The sequence below is a fragment of the Euprymna scolopes genome, chromosome 19 (genome assembly GCF_053919585.1).
Source record: "Euprymna scolopes isolate OS-2025 chromosome 19, ASM5391958v1, whole genome shotgun sequence".
Lineage (NCBI taxonomy): Eukaryota > Metazoa > Mollusca > Cephalopoda > Sepiida > Sepiolidae > Euprymna > Euprymna scolopes.
Window position 1 is genome coordinate 61,630,897 of NC_136500.1, and position 26,485 is coordinate 61,657,381.

At 37.5% G+C, this 26,485-nt stretch overlaps 1 protein-coding gene across 1 annotated transcript in view; it reads right to left on the minus strand.

Moving 5' to 3' along the window:
- Positions 1 to 19,700, minus strand: part of LOC145303658 (protein fem-1 homolog C-like) — a 28,867-nt gene extending 9,167 nt beyond the window's left edge. Inside the window, exon 1 of the mRNA XM_080145241.1 lies at positions 19,596 to 19,700. Within this exon, the coding sequence (XP_080001367.1) occupies positions 19,596 to 19,599 (4 nt within the window). The 5' untranslated portion in view covers positions 19,600 to 19,700. The remainder of the gene's footprint in view (positions 1 to 19,595) is intronic.
- Positions 19,701 to 26,485: the final 6,785 nt, after the last annotated feature.

Consider the following 26,485-nt stretch of genomic DNA (forward strand, 5'->3'; position numbering starts at 1 on the left):
TTACCTTATCATGTGCTACAAAAAAAAAAAAAAAATCTTCGTTTCTTTTTCTCTCTTAGTTTCCCCTCTCTGTCCTGCTCTAAGTAAATCTGACGACCTAGTCCACAAATTCCAAAATTTCATCATGACAAGTTTCAAGAAAAAATACACGATTAAACCCGGTTCTCCAACTTCCAACGTAGACCCCTACTACCATGTCTCCTTCTCCAACATCAGGGGTCTACATTCTAACCTTCCAGAGGTTGAAACCCAATTACAGGAGACTAAACTAGACCTTTTATTTTTAAGCGAAACTGGCATTGGACAGGCTGTTTCCCTAGAAGAGTTCGCAATTAAAGGATACTCTAACTTAACTTCTAAATCTGACCCCTAAGATCGCCATGGGCATGAAATATGTGCCTATATTAAAGATGGCTTTCCATGTGGTAGGGACATCTCCAGGGAAGATCCTAACTTACCCTATATGTGCTTCTGGGTTGCATTAGCTCACACTACTGCATTTATATTTACTCTCTATCTCCCCCACAACAGCAGAGTTACTATCTTTAAAAGCATATCTGAGAAAATTGACCAAGCCCTATCTGCTTATCCTTCAGCTAACATTCATGTATGTGGAGACTTCAATGTTCACAACATCGAATGGTTGACTCACTCAAACAAGACCGATGATGAGGAGAGGTTCTGTCATGATTTCTCCATTGCTTATGACCTCACTCAGATTGTTCATGAACCCACCCGTGTGCCCGACAATGACGGCCAGTATGCGAGTCTACTAGACCTCTTTCTCACAACTTGCCCTGAACTATGTTCAGTTTCTGTTCTGTCTCCTCTTGGATCTTCCGACCACTCTGTTGTATCAATTAAGAATTAAGATAAAAATGAAATGTAATAAGTCCCCAGATGTACCTCTCCATCGTACAGTATATCAATACACTAAGGCTGACTGGGATAGCTTCCGTACATTTATATCGGATCTACCTCTGCGTTCCATGTTTAAAAAGGATATGTCCTCTATAGTATCAGACCTGACGGAATGGTTAATTGTAGGTATAGACTGTTTCATACCCTCGAAAAAGTTCCAGCAAAAACCTAACAGCCAGCCATGGTTCTCTCCAGAATGTGCTGCTGCCATTGCGCATAGAAATCACTTTTTGCACTGCTTCCAACGTAATAGATGTATGGAAACTAAAGTCGCTTTCAGGACTGCCAGCAACCATTGTAAGAAAGTAATAAAGAACGCAAGAGAGTTGTATGCTCAATCCGTCAAGTCCAAAGTAGCTGAGCAGCGGCTTGGTTCCCACCAGTTTTGGCAAATAGCAAACAGAATCCTGAACAGAAGCGTGTGCTCCATCCCAACTATCATCAATGGACCTGAGGTAATCTCATCAGCATCAGACAAAGCCAAACTCTTTGCCAAGAACTTTGCAGCTAATTCTACGCTTTCCGACCAAGGCCGCCAACCCCCAATATTTCCTCCTGTATCAGAAAACATGCTATGTGATATACATATATCTGTATGTGATGTTGCCAAGCTAATCAAAAACCTTGATTCCAGTAAAGCAACTGGCCCTGACGGTATTCCAATTATAGTACTCAAAAAACTTCAACCTGAACTAGCGCCCATACTTACAAAACTGTTTAAAGGTTGTCTTAAGGAGAATAGCTTCCCATCACCCTGGAAAATTTCATCAGTATGCCCTGTATTTAAGAATTCAGGTGATCGCTCATCCCCCTCTCAGTACAGGCCAATAAGTCTCCTGTGCGTCATAAGTAAGTTGCTGGAATCTGTGTTAAATACAGAAGTAATCAACCATCTCAACAAAAATAACCTTAGTCACACTCAATATGGTTTCTGTTCTGCTAGATCTACAACAGATGTGCTTACAGTTATATCTCATAGGATTAGCAAATCTCTCAACGGAGGCAACCTTTCTAGGGCAATTGCTCTTGACATATCAAAGGCCTTTGATAGGGTATGGCATAAAGGTTTACTTCACAAGATCTCCAGCTATGGTATAGCTGGAAATGTCTTCTCAATTATTAAATCATTTCTTTCTGATAGGTTCATAAGAGTAATAGTTGAGAGGAAAAAATCAGAAGCTCACAGTATTAATGCTGGAGTCCCTCAGGGGTCCATCCTGGACCCAACTCTTTTCCTGATCTACATTAATGATCTTCCAAATCACATTCTTACATCATTTGTAGACATTTATGCTGATGATACTACCATTTATGGTAGTACATCTAAGATCGTAAACGACCAAGTTCTCTCCGATTCTCTCTCCTCTGATCTTGAGCACGTGGTACAATGGGGAAAGGAGTGGCTGGTTACTTTTAATGCATCTAAAACCAAGCTTCTCTCTTTACATCATCAACATTCTGATCCACATCTGGCATCAATTGAAATGAATGGCTCTCGCCTTCAAGAGGCCTCAAGTTTTGACAAGCTTCTGGGCTTAACCTTTACTCCTGATCCTGAATGGAATACGTATATCAAATCTGTTGCCAAGTCCGCTGGAAAAATGGTGGGATCTTTCTATCGATCCGGTAGATATCTCACTGCTGATGCAATTCTCTATCTATATAAGAGCCAGGTACGTCCAAGGATGGAATACTGTTGCTACATCTGGGCAGGAGCTGCTAGAAAGGACTTGTCCTGCCTTGATAGAGTTCAAAATAGACTTTGTAGCCTCGTAGGAGATGTCCTTTTCTCCTCCTTGCAACCTCTATCTCACAGAAGAGATGTTGCGAGTTTGTCTCTGATGTATCGTTATTTTCATGGAAAGTGTTCGACTGAGCTTCAGTCTATGGTCCCCCCTCACCAAACTTTCACAAGAAACACTCGTCTAACTGTAAACACTATCAATAATTCCCCCCACTCTTTATCTGTGCCTAAGCCTAAACGTAGATTCCATGAACAAAGCTTTTTTATTAGAACTGCACGCCTGTGGAATTGTGTTCCGTTTTCCTGCTTTCCAGCTGACTACAATATGGTTGTTTTCAAGTCTAACATAAATAAGTTCTTGATGAGCCGTTCCATATAATTTATCAAATTTACCGAATTTTCATTACTAATGATTACTATATTGTCCAATGTTTACTGTACACTCTTTAACCCCTATCCTTAAGTGGTCTCTTGGCCTTGATAATGTGGTGATGCCTGTGTAAAAAAAAAAAAACTCTCGCCGGAAACTGCCTCGAAACTCTGACTAAATTCGCGCGGCGCTAATACTATATAGTAAGGTGTGTGGTCGGGGTGAAAAATCTCCAAGGCAATCAAATTACGCCACGAAATTGGGGAAACCCCAAATTTTGTGGGTGGGCAATTCGGCCCTATCATTAATTTTGGAATCTGAGATTCAAGTCAATATTAAATTCTCATGACCCCTAAGGTCACCAACTGTCAGTCCGACATCTGGCTCTGAGTTCGTCGAGGCCAGACAATATCAATTGTTATTATTTCCCAGATTTCTGTCATCAATTTTGAATACAAAATATATCTCTCTGACTTCCAAACAATAAGCAAATATATCTATTTTGGCAATGAAATAAAATATATATTTATATCCTCTATTTTAAATCTTTGGGATATCTGCTGTTACCCGGGATCAATTAAAGCTATCTTAGCATAGTTATTCCGCCCTCCCCAGACCCCTGTGGGGGGGGGGCTAAAGCTCCCCAATGAGGGCAAATTGCTCGCTCGGGTTGGTCACGTTACAATATGAAATATTTTATCTAATAACCCCATCAAAAAACAGGAGGGATAACTAATTTTAAATTGAAGAATATAATAGGAGTTGTCTACTTTAAGCTTAAAAATGTGTAAGCAAATAAAGATTAAAAACCTAAAATGACTTCATTGCATTCCAGGTAATGTTGGATAAGTACAGCTGGTTTTAACTAATGTTATTCTATATGTTTATTCAATTTGTAGCTTTGAAATTACATTGCAATTTAATATGTAGTAATAGAGAGGCTTCCATTCAGTGTCAAGAAAAATGGATACCCACTGTATTGTGAAGCAAGGGTTGCGCAATCCTCAAAAACAACTTTTCTGAACCAGCATGGCTTGAGTTCAAAGGTAAGGAAAAGTCCAAGGCGATTGGAAACAATGTTCAAATAAGAAGAGTCTTCTCAAATGTAATACCTGATATTACCAAGTAGTCAGCAGTTTAGTACAAGGAAGGCACTACTTATTAAGTCCTGAAGGCCACTTGAGGATAAGAGTTAATGAGTGTAAGGTGGTCACTCAGACAACAGCTTAGTGGTCGTTGGTGGTGGAAGTTGGATAGAATTTGATTATTTAAGGAAGCGAGATATCAAAAACTTGTTTACATTGAACTTGAAGAGGACCATGTTGTAGTTAGCTGGAAAGCATGCGAGCAGAATCAAGTTCCACAAAGGGGCAGTTCTAGGAAAGAAGCTTTGTTCATGGAATCTGCATTCAGATTTAGGTACAGATAGAGATTAATGGACGTTGGTCTAGTAATTGTAGTGCTTTTGTGGAAGTTTGGTGTGTGTATGTGTGGGGGGGGGACCATAGATTGAATCTCGGATGAGCACTTGCCACTGAACTTGCACTGAATTCTATCAAAACAGGATAGGATGGTCTGAGCAGCTTCTGTCTAGATGTGACAAAAGTATTCCATTTTAGGGTGTATTTGTCTCTTATACAGGTATAGGCTTGTTTCTGGAGTGAAATACTTTCTGGAATGGTAGAATGATGAAACTATTTTTCCGGTGATCTTGGCAATAAATTTAATGTCAGTCTTCCATTTCAGGTCAGGGGTGAAAGTTAGTTCCAGAAGCTTGTTAAAGCAGTGTGTTTCTTTGAGACAGGAGCCATACATACCAATTGGGGCTAAGTAGGATCAGAGCGTTGGTGGTTAAAAGATAGATGCTTGGTTTTGGATGCGCTAAAATTAACCAACCATTGCATTCCATGCCCAAGGTCTGAAGAGAGAGACTAAGAAATCTTGGTCATTGGTAGTCTTTGAAGTATTACCATAGATGGTAGTGTCGTTTGCATATATGTGGATGAATAAACTGTGATGTGATTTGGGAGATCATTGATGAAGATAAGAAAGAAAGTTGGGGCACACCAGCGTTGATACTTTGAGCTTCAGACTTCTGTCCATCCACGACTACTTGTAATTTAATATTAAAAAAAAATACTGTGTACGAGATACAGTGGCATTTAATGGTGCTTTTTTTGAAATTGAAATGAAAATATTGATAAATAAGTTTAGAGTATTTTAACAAAGAATTGTTTAACTTTCATAAATGTTTGAATTAGTATCTCTTCTTTATGAAAAGTCAAAATTACAAACACTAAAATTGATTGAGTTACTTTCATGACCCCCAGTTTTGCAGCCTGCTACTATTGCTTAATAAACGGAAATGAATTGCATTTTTATTTCTTTGTTATCACCATCACAATATAATGAAATATAAATCACACCATGAGTAATTTATGTTATAGTAATATGTCTGTCCGTCTGTCTGTCCGTTTCACTTTTTCTCAGAAACTACACATGATCTAACTGAAATTTTGTGATGCTAAGGTCCAGCAAACTAAAAATTATGGTATCCGTTCGATGCACGGGGAGTAATCACCACAATATCATATTTATTCTTGAAGATTTCTCGGAAATCATTGGTCCAATCTGCCTAAAATTTCGTATGGTCCTTTGTTATGATAAAATAAAATGAACTAAATACATGGTATCTGTTTGATGCACAATTAGGGACTTTTGTTATTGTTTAAGTGGTACTCACTCTAGACGGGTTGAACCAGCTTCCTCCAAAGGAGAAAGTTTCATGGGAATATTAAATTCACAAGCGATCCTTAATTGCAACCATATCCCGGTCAGGGGGGATGATGACGTTAGATTTTTGTGGTTCTTGTAGGGAGGTGTCGAAGTCCTTCTACATACAGTGCCAAATATTCCTAAATGGTCATGTATCTGGTACTAACCAGGCTCGACGTTGCTTAACTTTAATGATCTTATGGAAACCAGTGCGTCAGGTTAATAATGGTTTATAGGGATTAGTATTTAATGACAAAATAAGCAAAAATCCAACTGTATTCAACCATCACTAAATCAATGTGCTATAACTTTTCCCATCTAAACAATCTAGTATATATATATAAATTATATAAACATTAGGAGAAGCCTAAATGGATGTACCTACGTTTCAATAATAACATGGTTCCAGAATGATTACATCAATATGAAATCTTTTTTTATTTTTTTATTGCATTTTCACCCCATACAAGGCATATTGCCACTTTGGTGTAGAGGGCTACTAACAGGGGCAACAACTACTGGGGTACTATGTAGGTATTTGGGCAGCAAGATGTTGGTTCACGTTTCACTTGAACTTCTGCACGTCAGTACAGTTGGGGAAGCAGGGACCTGGAATGGAATTCCAAAGTCTAGCAGTTCTGGGGAAGAAACTACTGGCGTAGAAAGATCTTTTACATCTAGGGATCACTATAGTGTGGGGGTGGGATTTTGCAGCCTGTCGGGTCTGTCGAGGATATTCATGTCGTGGGGGCACAAGTGCTTGCAGTTCGTCAGAGCATTCACCATTATAATACTTGTAGAACAGGCAGAGGGATGCAACGTTTCGACGATGGGACAGAGGCTGAAGCTTAGATGCTAGTTCAGGGCCTATCAGATTTGCGACTCTCTTTTGAACCTTGTCAAGGAGCGAGAGACTAGTAGCAGATGCACCAGCCCAAATATGACAGCAATACTCCATACATGGGCGAATGGTGGCCTTATAGAGGTACAGGAGATTTTCGGGTGTTAGTAGTTTTCTAGCATGGTAGAGAGAGCCCACCTTCCTTGCAGCGGCCCTGGCAATGCCCTCGATGTAATTGTTCCAACTCATGTTTCCTGTGAACGTTAGGCCAAGGAGCTTGAAAGATGTACTCTCAGATAAAGAGTCGTTGGCCATTGCTATAGGTGGTAGAGAAGGTTTCTTGTAATTATTGAATGAAACTAGTTTAGTCTTGGCGGCATTGAACGTGACCATCCATTTTTGTCCCCATTCCACTACAGATTGGAGGTCATCTTCTAGTGTTTCTACCATTTCTTTAGATATGTGTTCATTTGTTTTCCTGTCGTGCCTGTTATAGAGTGTGGTGTCATCAGCATATATACCCATATCAGAGGCAATTTTGTCGGGGAGGTCATTTATGAATACCAGGAACAGTAAAGGTCCAAAGATAGACCCCTGGGGCACTCCCGCATTTATATCATATTGTTTAGATGTACGACCGTCGAGGACAACCTGGATTTTTATCTTATCTAAGAAGGATTTAATTATGTTAAGTATTCTACCGGTGATACCGTATGATCTAATCTTCCTGAGGAGACCCTCATGCCATACCCTGTCAAAAGCCTTAGATATATCTAGAGCTACAGTTCTGCCCTCCCCAGCCTTGTCCAGTGAATGGTATATACATTCAGAGATTACAGTTAGGATGTCTGCTGTGGAACAGGCTTGTCTAAATCCATATTGTTGGTCAGTCAGAAGCTTAGCATCTGTAAGGTGATGGACTAGAGCATGGTTAATTAAGATCTCAAATATTTTGGCAAAAAGTGGGAGGAGGCTAATGGGGCGATAATTTAATGGGCCAGTTCTTTCGCCAGAATTCTTGAATACTAGTACCACAGAAGCAGTTTTCCAACAGCCCGGAAAGCAAGATTCATTAAGGCATTTGTTGTAGAGTTTGGAGAGAACTGGAGCTACTTCAGCTGACCACTTTTTAATAGCACAGCTGGGATAACTCACTTTACATTAAAGAATATAACAGCAAAATACAGCTTCTTCATAGTGAATTACTTTCCATGCATGGTGAGGAATCACTCCCTTCATAAGACTAGCCTGTTAATATGCTTGCACATAGAAAGAAAAAATGGCTCTAAAGAAGTAATCCTTGAACAGAAATCTCTGTGGTAGTTTTTTCATGGTGACCATTGATAAACAGATGTTTTGACGGAAATAACATTGCAGCTTTGTGGAATACCATTGTTGTTCAGTGAGCAGAGAACCGTAAAGTGTACAAATTTGTCAAGCAGTATACTCATATAACTCTGAAGATGCTTTTAGCAAGTACTTCATTAGAACCTGCTAAACTGCACATGTGACAACATAACAGAACAATCGACCTGGACAAAGTTTTGTTATCAAGCATGTGGTAAAGTTTTCTAGAGTATGCACTTGGATGAATAGTGGAATGGATATCTGCAGAAGAATATCTACAGAACTGTAGACATAGAGCATATATTATGCATAGACTAACGTCTGTTCATCCGCAGTTAATGCAATGCCAACAGTTTGGTTGAATGCTTCTGCCTTCTCAAAGGCTATGATCCCATTGACAACACAGACAAATGGTGCGTATACACTCATAACAGATATTAAACGTAGATATTTTCCTTAAAACCTCTATGATATCTTGAAATTTGAAAGAATATGGATGATTTGGATAAAAAAACGTCTGAAGACTCATCAAAAAAGCGTATGGCGGGTTATTGTTTCTATAAACATATTTGAATGTAATATAGTCTGATTCCGCTATTAATGACGACCCACATGCAGAGTCAGCTTTTTATACCGTGATATGAGCGTGACTTCATAGAACAGAACGCATATATAGGTATAAAGATCGGAAGGAAGAGGAGAAGAAAAAAGAAAAGTGTGGCGTTTGGGAAATTATGCTGGACAAGCACCTGAGACTCTTCCTCTTACTTATTTGAAAAAGATCCGACCAGTCTGGCAGCTGTGACTGGTGTAGTATATTGAGAGCCAGCTGTGTCTGGTGTCGTGTATTGAGAGCCAGCTGTGTATGGCACCGTGTATTGAAAGCCAGCTGTGTATGGCACCGTCTATTGAGAGCCAGCTGTGTATGGCACCGTGTATTGAAAGTCAGCTGTGTATGGCACCGTGTATTAAGAACCAGCGCTATCTGGTGGAATATATTGAGATGTGGTCGACGTGGCGGTCAGTTATAGTGAACGACAACGTTACACAGAAAGCAACAATAATAAAAATGCAGACAATCGAAAAACAACGATAAATCCTAACAATGAAAACAATTGTAAACCAGGTCTTTATCAATGTTTGTTATATCCTCATCCACATATAACCGCACAATCAATTGAACGTGTCATATCCAGCCCTCATAGGGAAGTGGTAATTAACTCATTATATTTCGATGTCCTATGAATAGGATACTAACTAATTTTGTTTTAAAATCTATGAGATAATACATAATAGTATTGCTTACTGCATAATTATTCTAAAGAAAGGATAAAATGCACCTATTATTTATCAAATTCTCTCCGAGAGTTGTTGGAACCTTCTTAAAAATTCTTGTGAGATTTGCTGAAATTCTATTTGTTCAATGATATATGAAGTTATATAAATAAGTCTTGCAATAGTAAGCCACTAACTGCTTTGCTCTTTACCATAATGTGTAAATTTTATCTTGAATGTATAGCCTCTTGATTTTTTAAAATATATCACATGTACCCAGTGTCCTAGTTATAAGAGCGTCTATATTTCGCTTTCTAAATAAAATAAATCTTTCTTTTCAATTTATGCATTCTAACTCATTTTCAGTAATTACACAAAGTTTCAACTCGATAGACACCGTGAGACTTAATTGTTAGGGACACTAGCAAACCGTAAGTGCTTCACAGTCTTAATATGAATTGAACGTTTAAAAAAGTTTATATACATTGACAAATGAAGTTCAATTATAAAGCATGACCCAATTTAGGAATTTGACCTAGATCCCAGCATTCTTGATCACTACATAAGTTTATTATTTAGGTTAATGAAGACCGTGTTTTCATCAGTAATTGTATGAAAAGCCTGTCGTATGTTAATCTCCATATTAACCTCAATTCTGAGGTGGTAGAGAATTTTGGGATTAGCAATATTATATTTCGTACACTATCAGAGTCGAAAGCCTAAGTTTGGCTTGGAATCTAAATTCGGATACATAGCAGAAGTCTTTCTTATAACAAATGGACTTGTTTGTATATTATGGTTGGTTTCACAACCTTTCTGTAATGCGTTTATGAAAAGAGTCAAGCCACAAGGGGACTTTATCAGTATCAGTATCTCGCATCAACCGCGGAGAATGTTTAAATCATTTGGATAGAGATGAAACGGTGGAATAAGAGACGAAGCAAGGTTTGATAGACTTAACAAATTTTTGTGTGGCCACAGCAATTTGGTGGGCAGATCTTTTCAAAGTGATGCTAAAATAGATGTCTAACGTAACACATTCGGATATAGATATGAATACAAGAAAAATATTAATAAAAAAAAGTTGCATAATTTGGTAAAAAAAAAAAATCGGCTCCAAATTTACATAAAATAGAAGAAAAATGCATGTTTTTAGAAGAGTCAGAAATATCTTAATCAAAATCAATCTTTTATTGCTTTTGGTAAAGATATTTAGTACTTGTGCTTTTAATTGGGTATAAAAAATTGTATTTTAACCAAAACACTATTGCATACTTACGTGCCATGTCAAAATTAGTAACAATTCTCAAAATTAGGAAAAATGATCGCATAGAAAAATAATTATGAGAAAAAATAAAATTTATTAAATAATGCAGTTTTATCGGTTTCTTTTTCTACGGACAATTCCGTATGGCAAAATGACTCATCTCCTTTGTTTACTGTTAATTTCTGCGATTTCTAATTAGAAAATGGCAGATTGAAAGTATACGATTATAACAATATTTTTGTAAAAGATATTGCTAACAGATCTTGTACTCGATTATTTTATATAATTTTACAAATTATTACTAAGTTCAACAATGACACATCAGTATGTAATAGTGGTTTTACTTTGAAATGCATTTTTTACATCAAATTATAATGCACAAGCATCAAATATTTTTTTAACTCTCCTCATTCCTTCATAATTTGTGGTGAAAATTGTGGGAACGCAGGCTTACCTCTTAAATGGCCTCGTGTGCACTTTGCTGACGCAGCGGCATGATGCTGAAAAGGATCCAAAATGGCGCCCGCAGCCTTATATATGCAATCTTGCAGAATCTCATGTGCTCTCGTGCACATATCCAAATATGCAAATTTGGAGCAGATGGGACAGATGTGAAGACGAGTCTACGGAAAGTACCAATGGACGATGCTGCTGCAGTGAGCAGAGGTTTTGTGTACTCTTTTTTTCTTTGCAACAACATGCTATCTCGGCGTACATTTTTTACCATGGACGTAACTCACCACAACGGCGGGCATTTTTTGACGCTCATCGATTGCGGACCATCTAGATTTGCATTGTGGCGGCCGCTGTTGTCTGTGAACTGGAAAGTGTCTTCCTCGAGCGTGGTCCCCTTCTGAGATACTGACCGACAATGGCACTTTCTTTTTAGGGAGCAGTTCGAACAGTTTGCAGACAACTGGGGTATACGTCTGCGATTTCGGTGCACCCATGTGCCTAGCAGGAATGGAATTATTGAGAGAAACCACAGTACCGTCAAGACCATCGCAGCTAGGAAGGGGTGTATGGTGCCTGAGGTGGTCTATTGGTATAACGTCACCCCTAAGGACGCCATTTCACCCCCTTCTGTGCCAGCCAAAGCACTGCACAGGTACCACATCAGGATGAGAGGCGTGAGGACCAGCCCACTGCCTGAGCTGGAAGCGACGAGAGAGAGTATCAAAGAGGGGGATGTGGTCTGGGTTAAGAACCCCCGCGGCAAGTGCACCACACGCTATGGAACCAGGCGTGTTACTGAGGTGATCAACCCGCAATCGGTGCGGGTTGACGGAGTACCCCATCACATCAAGGATCTTTGATTGGTATCACAAGCGCAGCCGCCACTCGGCGATGAGAGCAAGACTGGATCCGAGACCAGTGAACCATCATTCTGGGTTACGCTGACTTCGTCAGACAGCGATCCTGAGATTAGTAGCCTTAAACTGAAACCGAGGACGAAAGCACAGGCGAGGACAAAGCCCCCAGTTCCCCTCTTCAAAGAAGCACCTGAAGAAACAGGCCACTGCGTCCCTGACCTCTCTGTGATGATGATATCAGGGGGAGTGTAGCAAAAATTGTGGGAATGCAGGCTTACCTCTTAAACGGCCTCAGTGTGCACTTTGCTGACGCAGCGGCATGATGCTGAAAAGGGTCCAAGATGGCGCCTGCGGCCTTATACAACAATGCAATCTTGCAGAATCTCGTGTGCTTTCGTGCACATATGCAAATATGCAAATTTGGAGGACTCTGTCTTTTATAAAAACAGGCCACTGGAGCAGATGGGACAGATGTGAAGACGAGTCTACGAAAAGTACTGACGGATGACACTGCTTTCTTTGCAACAACATAATTTTGCTGCAGGGGCATGAATTATCAACTGTCCAGCGCAGTCCTGTATAAACAACTTGTCACTGCAACAAAATACAATTTATAGCAGTTTGAACAGCATACAGAATCTTCACGTCAAATAAGTACTACTTAAAATAACTTGTGTAAGATGCACACACACACACACACACACACACACACACACACACACACACACACACACACACACACAATGGATTATAATTAATAATTAGATCTAAGCATGGAATTTTTGTTAATTAAATACATTTTGAGGTTATTATTATTATCATTATTATTATTATTATTATTATTATTGATAATAATAATAATAATATTGATTTACAAGAAACTTTCACACAGCTTGTAAAATGTTTTTGACTTGTGATGGGGGGTATATATTTAAATGCTGCCCACATTAGCATTATGTGGCACAAGGCCGGAAAGTGGGAATCCCACAGGCTCCCCTAAAGGAGGGGCACTCCTGCAATTTAAAAAATTGCCTGAGTAACCCCGTCGGCATTCCCTGGTCGGGGCGCCTCAGGCAGCAAGCAATAAACTTGCCCCACCGGAAAGCCCGGTGGCAAGGCCTGGGAGGGTGGACCTCCTAGGTATTACTCAGGTAGTGTACCTCGGTCCAACAGGTGCTGGGCCGGTTACCGGCCCCTCACCTGTTGGGCTGAGTGTCAAGTGACGAATCCTTGACATGTACTACCCTGTCTCCCTGCAGCCGAAGCCGTGAGGAGACCTTCCCCATCAGACGAAGTGGTGGGGGGGTATGAGACGAATGGATTCGCCAATCATTTTTATAACCAACGGCTGTGCTAAACAACCAATCAAAACGTCGCCAAATTATTATAAAAATCGTCGAATTTTGGATTCAATCAGTTCGCTATTTGCTACGTCACGGACCGCATTTAATTCTTTGCTGCCATCTTGGTTACTGATCTGAACTACGCCGCCATCTTTGTTCAACATAATATCTCAGAACTTAAAAGGTTAACTACGCGACGGACCGCATTTGATTCTTGGTCGCCATCTTGGTTACTGATCTGAACTACGCCGCCATCTTTGTTCAACACAATGTCTCAAAACTTAAGACAGGTCATCAAGGATCTTTCCTTGAAGACAACCTGCGGTGTTTCCTAGAAGCTGAGTGACAAGTCTCCCCAAATTTCCAGTACTCTCCACCTTTTTCGATTACATCTGCAAATGAATTTGCATTATCGCAAAGGTTTTGCATAGAAATTAGTAAAGAAAGCTGGGGAGTAGGCAGGGGGATGACGCAAGGGTAGAGGACTATATGTAAAATGTTTTAAAAACCACCACCAATAAAATTATCTATGTTTTTTTTTCTTTTTTCTTTTTTCCTTTGTTTTTCCTTTTCATTCCCTATGTTTTAATTTCTTTACTAATGCATGTAGGGATGATATTGGAGTAGCGGGGATGTGTCAGAAGGCAACATAAGTTGTACCTTTTCTGACCATGACAAATTCAAGCTAATTCAAAAGAATTTTAAAACAGAAGAATTTAGATTAACTTTATTTTATACTCGTTTTCATATAAATATTCCAAAAAGTTGTTAACTTGACATACCTCTATTAATGAACCCAATACGCAATAGAATGTTTAATGTTTTAAAGCGGCTATCACACACGCATACATATATCTTTCTTACTAGTCTTTTATTATTTTTATCACTGGTTTCTTAACCCTCACCATCTTTTTCTCTTTATTCCTATATTTCAACACAGACCATAATTCACACCCCCTATTTCGTCTTTTTTTACATGCAACTAAATTTTATTCCTATTTTTTAGCATGTGACAGAACCTCCTGATATTAATTTCTTATGACGCTGAAGACCTGATATTTTCATTGCAAACTTATATATATATATATATATATATATATATATATATATATATATATATATATATATATATATATATATATATATATATATATATATACAGTAGAACACCAGGATAAGGTGAATCAGGATACGTTTTTTTAGGTTACGATGTGGAATAGGATGTTTTTCCTGTCCCTAGTTACGGTCGGTATTTGCTCCGCGTTACAGTGTTATTTATAATGTTACTTGATTATACACATGAGTATTATATACTGTACTGTATTTTGTTAATAAGTTTTAATGCCGTATCTCGGTGTTTTACTATATATATATATAACCGTTATTTGTTTTATATATATACTAGTAAAAGTACCCGTCGTTGACTGGGTTCAAAAACAGCCTACAGAAAATGATTTATGAAAGTATGATAGGTCATGAAAAGGAAGGGTTGTAAAGAGATAGCTTCGAATTTGGGGGTATCAAAACCAAAGCAAAATATGATGAAAGTAAAAATAAAATAGATAAACCCCATAATTTATTATACCATACCTGTTCACACTGAAACACTTATCACAATATTCTGTGGATTTATATTAAAAAAAACTTGTTAAACTTTGTGACATATTTCCATTCTAAGGAGGTCATGTGTGAACGAACACCCCATAATTTTATTATACCATATTTCTTCAAACTGAAACATAATTATCAAAGTATACTTACGCAGACAAATATGAAAAGTCTTTATTAAAGTTTGTGTCTATTTCCATTCTATGGAGGCCAGGCGCGAAAGCAAACCCCACAATTTTATTATACCATCCCTATTTAAGTTAAAACATACTTATCAAAGTATTATTATGTACATTTATATCAAAAACACTTGTAAACGTTTTTTTTTTAATTTTTTAATTTTTTATTTCCATACTTTGTGGACCAGGCGCATACGTCAACCCCACAATTTTAATGAATCATCATTATGCCAGATCAAACATACCCATTCCTGTGTCTCAATACATCTATCATTATATGTGATCAGTTTTCTATAATAGTCAACCATATAGGAGCCTATTCGTGACCAGACACACACACGTTCAGCTTTATATATATATATATATATATATATATATATATATATATATATATATATATATATATATATATATATATATAATAAATAACGCTTACCAAACGCAATAAAATTTACTTTTTTTTTATCTACCTGTCTACCTAGTTTTACTCTTCTGGGTGCTTTAAAGATTTAGTACTTATGCAGAATATCAATGTTATCATCGGCATATTCCGGACAGGTTATGTAAACCGGCGGAAGGTGCGAACGAAATCGATGGCTAATGTTTAAAACACTAGCAAACAGTTAAAGATTAAGAGGAAAAGATAATTACACTCGAAAACAGTTATCGTATGGCAATTTCAACGAAAAGATACACACTTGTGTAGTTTACAGACCGTGCTGAAATAATAATGTTATTATTTAAAAAGCCATTCTTAACATGGCAGGGGCGGCTTTTAACTATTCTGTGCTTTCGTTTTAATAAACGAAAGATGCATTAAAAATTGAATTTATTTTGAAATTATTCTTTAAAATAGCACGGTCCATACACTGCACAAGCATCGTCGTTGTTACGAAGAAAATAGACTGAAGAATTAAAAAAAAAATTCTAAGAAAATTAAACGGACAAACCTCCAAATCAAATGAAAACACTCCTCTTTGGTTGTGCGTTTCAGCACCTTTTGGCGGATAACCTAACCTGCCCGAAATATGCTGATGACAACGCGGTTCGTATTCTGCATAAGTACCCATATTTCTTTGATTAAAATATGCATCAATTGGTGCTTATGCACTTATTGTCCTGCGAATTTTTTAAAATAGTATTTTCAAGTTAAATTCAAGTTTTACGATATCTTTTCTTTTATTAAATTAAGTGAAAGTACAAAATAGTTTCAAACCCCCCTCCCCATATTAAGAATGGCTTTCTAACTAATGTTATTGTTCCAGCATTTTTTTTTTTTACAAAGTAGTCACCACTTATCAAGGCCCGGAAGCCACTCGGGGATAAGGGCTATTGTGTGTACGGTACGTTAGTGTTGGAGATTTGATGTCTTACTTAAGGAGGCAGTTCATCAGGAATTTTTTCACATAGGATATCCAGGTTGTAGTCAAGTGGGAAGCAGGCAACCGGAACAAAGTTCCACAGGCGTGCACTTCTGAGAAAGAAGCTTTGGTCATGGAATCTACGTTTTGATTTTGTCACAGATAAGGAGTGGGGAAAATTTTTGACAGTGGTTTCAGCTAGGTGGGTGTTTATCGTGAAAGATAGGCGAGGGGGGGACCAGAGATTGGAGTTCAGACGAGCACCTGCCATGGTAGTAACGATAAAACAAAGACAGGCTCGCAACGTCTCTCCTGTGGGAGAGAGGTTGCAGGGAAGAGAAAAGGGCATCACCCACTAGGCCACAAAGTCTATTTTGTACTCTGTCAAGGCAGGATAGGCTATTTTTAGCAGCTCCTGCCCAGATGTGGCAGCAGTACTCTATCCTTGGACGTACTTGGCTTTTATACAGATAGAGAATTGCATCAGGGGTGAGATATCTTATGGAGCGGTAGAAGGATCCTACTATTTTTCCAGAGATCTTGACAACTGACTTGATGTACGTATTCCATTTCAGGTCAGGGGTAAAGATCAAGTCCAGAAGCTTATCAAAACATGGAGCTTCCCCTAGACGAGAGCCACCCATATCAATTGATGCCAGATTGGGATCAGAGCGTTGATGATGTAAAGATAGGAGCTTGGTTTTAGATGCATTAAAAGTAACAACCCACCTCCTCTCCCACTGTACCACGTGCTCGAGATCAGAGGTGAGAGAATCTGAGAGAACTTTGTCATTTACGGCCTTTGATGTGTTGCCATAGATGGTCGTGCCATCAGCATAGATGTCAACGAGTGATTTAAGTATGTGTTTTGGGAGATCATTGATGTATATCAGGAAGAGAGTTGGGCCTAGGATAGACCCCTGATTTCTGCCCATCATCTACTACTCTTATGAGCCTATCACAGAAATAATTTTATGATCGAGAAAACATTTCCAGTTATACCATAGCTGGAAATCTTGTGAAGTAGGCCATTATGCCATACCTTATCGAAGGTCTTTGATATGTCAAGAGCAATTGCCCTAGAGAGGAAGCCTTTGTCAAGGGATTCGCAAATCCTATGAGATATAACAGTTAACACATCTGCTGTAGATCTGGCAGAATGGAAACCATATTGCATGTCTCTAAGAAGGTTATTTTTGCTGAGGTGATTGACTACTTCTCTATTAAATATGGATTCCAGCAGTGTACTCATGACACACAGGAGACTTATTGGTCTGAACTGAGAGGGAGAGGACTTATCATCTGAGTTCTTAAATACAGGGCATACTGATGAGGTTTTCCAGGGTGTTGGAAAGCACTTCTCTTTAAGGCAATGCTTAAAGAGTTTTGTAAGTACGGGGCAAGTTCTAGTTGAAGCTTTTTCAGCACAATCATTAGAATGCCGTCAGGGCCAGTTGCTTTATTGGAATCAAGCCTATTGAATAGCTTGGCGACATCACGCACAGATATTTGTATGTTGCATAGTGTGTTATCCGTTACAGGAGGAAATATGGGGAGTTGATGGCCTTCGTCGCATAGGGTAGAATTAGCTGCACAGTTTTTGGCAAATAGTTTGGCCTTGTCTGATGCTGACGAGATGACCTCAGGTCCATTGATGATAGTTGGGATAAAACGCACGCTTCTGTTCAGGATCCTGTTTGCTATTTGCCAAAACTGGTGGGAACCAAGCCGCTGCTCAGCTACTTTGGATTTAACAGACTGAACATATAGCTCTCTTGCATTTTTTTATTACTCTTTTGCAGTGGTTGCTGGCAGTCCTGAAGGCAGCTTTAGTCTCAGTGCATCTATTACGTTGGTAGCTATGGAAAAAGTGATTTCTGTGTGCGATGGCAGCAGCACATTCTGGGGGAAACCATGGCTGGCTGTTAGGTTTTTGTTGGAATTTTTGGGATGGTATTAAACAGCATAGTACAACAAGTACATAAGTACCAATCAATTAATACTAACAACATACCACATTGTTTTAAAGGAAACAAAAACTGATAAAGTAAGTATAAATAAAGTAAGGAAATTTTGTTCATTTTATTATAACTATTGATTATTTTTCAGGGTTCGAAAAATTGGCGAACAATCGTCATTTCTATTCTATACGCATACAAATTTCTGAACTTTTGAGATGAGGATTGATAATGTGTATCATTTAGATTATTTGGACTACTGTTCTCAAGTTCATTTTTATTCACACAACGTTTTGGTCGATGTAACTTCCGACATTCTTCAATTGTCTTTTATTGAACTCGGAAGTCTTTCTGTCGAAATCAGCAATATTTCTGTCGAACTGGGGAATCTGCACAAAATTTCGAAAGGAACGGGCGTAACGGATAAAGTACTAGGTTCATTAAGTTGTAATTAATAATGTTCTGGTCGATGAAGGTTCAATCTTCAGTGCGAGTGATATTGAAAATACAATTGCGAATTACTTGAGAATTCTACCCGGTATTGGTTAATGGAAAGAGAGCATACTACCCTCATTAATTCACTAAAAGGTTCCGTTCACAATTCCATGCAGATTCCTGAGTTCAACACTTGTTGATGCAGATTGCCAAACAAAAAGTAAGTCGCTATTTCTTTTTGGGGTTCTTTTTTGCTACATCGGCGCGTGTAAACCCATTATGTTTTCCTTTGCTTTTAATATAGAAATGAGTGAACATTCCATGTTTGAATATAAACAAAGAATGGTAATTTTGTAGAAGGCTTTTTAAATCGGGTATTTTTTACTAAGTTTCCTTTTTTTTTTTTTCGCATACTGTAACAAGAATTTTTATATTAAAAACGTAACCCCCCCCCCCAAAAAAAACTTCGTTGTTTAGTTATTAACGTACGCTAACTTAACGGTCCCAAAACACATACAAAATATAGTAGTGTGTAATTTAATGGTGCAAACTGATACACCTGAAGAAGGCCGGAAGCTACATCGACCGAAACGTTGTGAAAATAACACTCAAACTAGGAACTGTAGTCCAAATAATCCAAATAATACAGATACACATATCAATTTTCTTTGATTACATCCTTGATAATTAATGTTGCTAATTGTATTTTTGTTGTAGTTTCCTTCGTAATTTTGTTTGTAGGTTTTTGAGGGTGCAAAAAATAGAACCGGTTTTACAAAATTAAGACGGTTTTATTATATTTTTCTAATAATAGACTTTAAGTAATGCATCGTACATAATTATATAAGTGCTACATACCCATTCTATCTTAGAGGTCAATATCCTGCGAAAAAATCCAATGAACTGGCAAATGGAAGACAAAGTAGAATAAATGACATCATAAAGGATAAATGGTAGTTTTTGACAACTCTTTGAAAAAGTGAAGATAATTTTATGACGTCATCCATTTCAACTAAATATATGTATTTATTGATTATAATCATCGAATAAATAAATTTATTTAATAGTGTATTTTTTAAAAATAAATAACTATTCAATTAACAAAACTTTAATCACATACAATGCATTACTTAAATTCTATTCTAATTCTCCTAGGAGCCCCAGCGAAAAGGGGGGCGTGTGTATACAATGTAGCTATGTGTAATGAGTCAATCAATCAATCAATCAATCAAGCTATCTATCTATCTACATATAATTTAACATGTCTCTAATACGAGTCAATTACTGTTTTTTTATATATCATTTTTTGCTAAAACATTGTCTTAAATTATGTTACATAGAAAACGTCGTGGCTTGAATGATACTTTAAAGGCTACCTTTCTAGGGCAATTGCTCTTGACATATCAAAAGCCTTTGACAGAGTATGACATAAAGGTTTACTTCACAAGATCTCCAGCTACTGTATAGCTGGAAATGTCTTCTCAATTATTAAATCATTTCTCTCTGATAGGTTCATAAGAGTAGTGGTTGATGGGCAGAAATCAGAAGCTCTTAGTATTAATGCTGGAATCCCTCATGGGTCCATCCTGGGCCCAACTCTCTTCCTGATCTATATTAATGATCTTTCAAATCACATCCTTACATCATTTGTAGACATCTATGCTGATTACACTACTATCTATGGTAGCATATCTAAGATGGTAAATGACCAAGTTCTCTCTGATTCTCTCTCCTCTGATCTTGAGCAAGTGGTACAATGGGGAAAGGAGTGGCTTGTTACTTTTAATGCATCTAAAACCAAGCTTTTATCTTTACATCATCAACGCTCTGATCCCCATCTGACATCAATTGAAATGACTGGCTCTCGTCTTGGGGAGGCCTCATGTTTTGACAAGCTTCTGGGCTTGACTATTACTCCTGATCTTAAATGGAACACATATATTAAATCCGTTGCCAAGGCCGCTGGAAAAATGGTGGGATCCTTCTATCGATCCAGTAGATATCTCACTGCTGATGCAATTCTCTATCTATATAATAGCCAGGTACGTCCAATAATGGAGTACTGTTGCCACATCTGAGCAGGAGCTGCTAGAAAAGACTTGTCCTGCCTTGATAGAGTCCAAAATAGTCTTCGTAGCCTTGTCGAGGATATCCTTTTCTCTTCCCTTCAACCTCTTTCTCACAGAAGAGATGTTGCGAGTTTGTCTCTGATGTATCGTTATTTTCATGGCAGGTGCTCGACTGAGCCCCATTCTATGGTTCCCCCTCGCCAAACTTTCACAAGAAACATCCGTCTAGCAGAAAACACTATCACTATCACTAGTTTCCCCAACTCTTTATCTGTGCATAAACCTAAGCGTAGATTCCACGAGCAAAGCTTCTTTCTTAGAACTGCACGCCTATGGAATTGTCTTCCGTTTTTCTGCTTTCCAGCTGACTACAATATGGTTGTCTTCAAGTCTAACGTAAACAAGTTTTTGATGAGCCGTTACATATAAGTTAACAAATTTACTGAATCTCCATTACTAATGATTACTATATTGTCCAGTTGACCATTGTACACTCTTTAACCCTTATCCTCGAGTGGCCTCTTGGCCTTGATAAGTGGTGATGCCTATGTAAAAAAACAAAAAAAAAAGATCAGAGATGACCTCGAAATTGAAGTCGATGAAATCACATGACTTTTGGTTGAGGGTGTATAAAGGATGACAGAGAAGGATATTTCAAAAGACAAGACAATCCCTAGGTTGTCAGAATAATAACAATAATTCCTCGAACTGGTATGAAAAAAAAAATGAGTGTGCAAAGGCAATAATCGCATAAAAAGACAAAATCCCAGCTTAATATTTCTATTTGCTATAACTCCATCTTTCTCAGTCTTCTGTTCTCTCTTTTTGTTTTCTTTATATAAATTATATAACATCTCCCTCTCCCACTCCTCTCTCTTCTCTCTCTGTCTGTTAAACATTGTGGGTACTCAATTCATTATGGAATTATGCATGCGGAGAGATGTTAGCATATAATCAGGCTGTGAGGGTTGGCAGGTTCCAGCGGTTAACCTTTTGGTGAAAAGCAGGGAAACTGACATGGAATAGTATTATGCTATAATAAAAGTACTGGAGAAAGAAGCAACTCGATATTTAGTGGAAATAGAAATGAATAGGAATACAACAAATAAAGAGTGTGGTTATATGCCAGTCTGGTTGCCACAAGTCTGTGTTATATATCTCTTTTGTACCCTGACCTTCATTCCTGGGTACCTCGCTCTGCACTTCATATGGCTGGTAGATCAATGCTGTAAGTTGGGGTACTTCTGCATTTTTTTTTCTAAGTCCACCCATATCCGTCAATATAGTTCCCCATCCACTTTAAACATGGTATGACTGCTCATCCAGTCTCCGTCATACGATCGTCTTCTTCCACTCTCTCTAACCCTTTATCTGTGGTTTCATCCATACTACATCTCCAGGGTGTAACGGTTGAAGTGGTTTTACTTTGTGGTTAAAGGACTGTTCTTGTTTCCTGTTGTCTCACTTAACAAACTTTTAAAAATTTTTGGGCACTTCTGGCTTGAGTAACTCATCTCTAGTTGGGAGAAGTGTTTTTTTTTCTTCTTGACATCAGCTTCTGAGCTGGTGATAAAAAAAGAAGTCTGATAAGAATTAAAATAAAACATATGTATAAAAAAAAAGGGACCTATTTACTTAACTTCCCATTGGGGAGCAAAATTAGACACCGGGACGTTTTTTAATATCGGAAAAAGAAAAAAATCCGGATTTTTGGTAAAGACAACAAAGTATGCTTGTTAGTGTTCAATAAACCTTTCAAACTTTATGAGGTCATTACAAGTCAAACGATTTTCATTTTCCAAATTATACAATTTTTGCTGTTGTTTCTTTCTGTGATTTGATTATTCATACTGTGTTTTGGGATATTATTTTGCTTCTATTAGGTTGTTTAAAATATTATTTGGGGCATTCTTTTGAAGCGATTTTTCAAATTGCTTGCTTAGTGACAAAATCATTAACATTTCTATGAAGGTTATTTGGTATCTGTTTTTTGTTGGATGTTCTTTTGTCAATACAGGATATTTTGTAGATGAAATATGTTTCTACAAATTAATACCATAAAAAAACCCTATTATTTGGGGAAAAGTTATATTTTAACCATTATAAGGTAATTCCAATTCAAACAGATTTTGGTATTTTTTTTTTTTTTTTTTTTTTAATTTGTTTAGGATATTATTTGGATCATTTTTTGAAAATATTTTTTCAAATTATTTGTTTGATAACAAAATAAATGGGGATGCCCTTTCTCTTCCCTGCAAACTTTTTTCCCACTGAAGATATGTTGCGAGCCTGTCTCTGCTTTATCATTATTTTCATGGCAAGTGCTCGTCTGAGCTCCAATCTATAGTTCCATCCTCGCTAAACTTTCATGAAAAACACTTGTCTAGCTGAAACCACTATTAATTTCTCCCACTCTTTATCTGTGCCTAAACCTAAACGTAAATTCCATGAACAAAGTTTCTTTCTTAGAACTGCACGCATGTGGAACTCTCTTCGGTTTTCCTGTTTTCCAGTTGATTACGATTAGATAGTCTTCAAGTTTAATGTAAACAAATTCTTGATGAACCGCCTCTTATGTAATCCAATTTACCAAATTTCTACTATTAACGATTACTATGACATGTTCCCTTTGACCATTGTTCACTCATTAACTCTTATCCTCGAGTGGCCCCAGGCTTTGATAAGTGATTGCTCCTTTTTTTTTTTTTTTACACAGTGATCACCACTTATCAAGGCCCGGAAGCCACTCAGGGATAAGGGTTATTGCAAGTACATTACGTTAGTGTGGAGATTTGATGAAGTGTTTACTCAAGGGGGGCGGTTCATTAGGAATTTGTTAACATTGGACTTGAAGACATCCAAGTTGTAGTCCGGTGGGAAGCAGGCAGACGGAACAGAGTTCCACAGGCGTGCAGTTCTAAGAAAGAAGCTTTGTTCATGGAATCCGTGTTTTGATTTAGGCACAGATATAGAGTGGGGGAAATTTTTCACAGTGGATTCAGCTAGACGGGTGTTTTTCGTGAAAGATTGGCGAGGGGGGACCAGAGATTGGAGTTCACACGAGCAACTGCCATGGAAATAACGATAAAACAAGGATAGGCTCGCAACGTCTCTTCTGTGGGAGAGAGGTTGCAGGGTAGAGAAAAGGGCATCCCCCACTAAGCCACGAAGTCTATTTTGTACTCTGTCAAGGCAGGATAAGCTATTTTTAGCAGCTCCTGCCCAGATATGGCAACAGTATTCCATCTTTGTAAATAAATAAATAAATAAATAAATAAATAACACTTCTATCAAGCTTCTTGTTTCTTGTCAAATGTTACTATTTTTTAAATACTGAATTAAAAAAATAAATGAGTTTATTTAAAAAATATTATTTGGGGAAAAAGCTATATTTTAAATTAATGTTTTTATATTTGATACTTTGTAATATTTTCTTCATATATATACTTTTAGCATTTTATTATTATATATTTTATTGTTAGCTTTTGGTTGCAATGGTTAAACCAAAGTTCATCTTCTCTAAATAAATGTATGCAAACTAATTGTTTGTAGCTGATACATATGCATATATTCTCAGAGGTGACGGTGGTTAAGTGGTTAGCAACATGAACTGACAACCTGAGTGTGCCAAGTTCGAATCCATTTGCTTAGGATGTTGGCAACCTTCACGTGCTCCTTCTTATAAATACCATATGTCTTTCTAGAAAGAGTCCTAATTAGAAAGATATCGGGAAAACCAATGCCAACAATAGAATCATCTGATTCATATGAATGAATGAATGATGGTATCTTTTTTTCTATCGGTTATCATATTAATGTTTTGTGTTCCAACTATGGGTTGATGTTCATACAATCTGTTTCCGGGAAACATATTGCATACCATTTTAATTTTATGTATTCTTTGACTTTCCTTTTAAAATTTGTATGCGGTATTTTATTTATACCCTTATACGTCGCTGTTTCGTCTAGTGGTTGCTATGAAAATAAGCTTCTTTTCACAAAGTAAGAGGACACAAGTAAAGATTCACTGAGTGTGTGGAGAGACAAATCCTCCCTTAGCTAATTATTTACTCCTTAACTTGACTTAATTGAAACGAGTGACGCACACAGGCAAAAACATCGAGGTAACATTCTGCTTAGATTATCCTACATTAATGCTGTCTCATCTGCATGGCTTCCACAGAGAGACTGATTTGAAAAGCTTTTTTTTTTCAGCTCGAAAATGTGACGTCATTGGTCATTGTTCAACTCTTTTTGTCTATCGTTTGACCTGTTGCCACCCTGCCTCAACTTTACATCATCCATTTTTCATTCAACCCTGGGAACGAATCTGTTTTACAAATCTGAGTTATCATGCACTAAGTATGACCCTTGTCAAAATTTACACTAACTACATTAATCACCACCGACGAAGGGTCCTTAACATGTAACATTTGTTTCGTCTGATTCATCTGCATTTTCATTCATTCATTACCAACATGGCTTGTTATTCAAATCAAGATTACTTTCTTTTGTGCTTTAACTGAATTACTTCAACTGTGAGAGAGATGAGGAAAAATAATGCTGCATATTCAAGATCAATGTAGGGATGGGTAATGAACGCAAAATTTGTTTTCTAACTGAAAAAATTCAACCAAAAATCACATATCAATATCAATAAACATTTTAGAATTTACTAGCAGGTCTCCCTGCATTACCAGACCGTAAAATGCATTTAAATATTATATGTTAATTCATACAGATTTCGTATTTATTATTATAGCGCGATTCTCTATCGATTATTATATTGTACCTTATATATAGCAATGATTTCAAAAGTAAAAAGAAAAAAATTACTTGTGTGACATCAGTTAGAATCGAAGCTAAAACATATAGCTCTACAGCCTTATCCATTAGCATATAACCGTAATCCATGCGGATACAAAAATTGCAAACATAACATTGTTAAACCTACAAGTTTTAACTCTGTAGAACAAATATTCTAAAGCAAGGTTTGCCAGAGACTTTTTGCACTCACACCGACAAAGGTCACTTTTCATAGCAAGTGTTCGACTGAGCTCCAATCTATGGTTCCCTCTCGCCAATCTTTCACAAAAACACTCATCTAGCCAAAATCACCATCGATAAATTCCTCCACTCTCTATCGGTGTTTGAACTTAAACGTGGATTCTATGAACAAAGCTTCTTTCCTAGAGCCACACGGCTGTGGAACTCTGTTCCACGGGTCTGCTTTTCAGCTGACTACAATATCATCGTCTTCAAGTCCAACAAAAACAAGTTCTTACTGAATCGTCCTCATAAATAAACTGATTATACTAAATTTCCACCAACAAACGATTACTACACTACTATCGCAATGACTACAATAACACCTATCCTCGAGTAGCATCCGGTCCTTCATATGTGGTAATTCTCTTTGTAAATAAATAAATAAGGATTTCCGTGTGCTAGAACGTTTTCATCTTAAATTCTATTCAATTATGCAGAATTTAGAAACTATGCATAAATAGAATTCAGCATAATTGTTACATGCAAGCACTCATCTAATAAGAAATCATAAAAAGTAAATAAGTGATTAATAAACGCTCATTTTTCAAAGGAATATGCAAATTAGTCCTTCATGAAGAAGCTTATCCATTAAATTTACCTCCCCTCCAGGGACACAAATCAAGTGAGGTT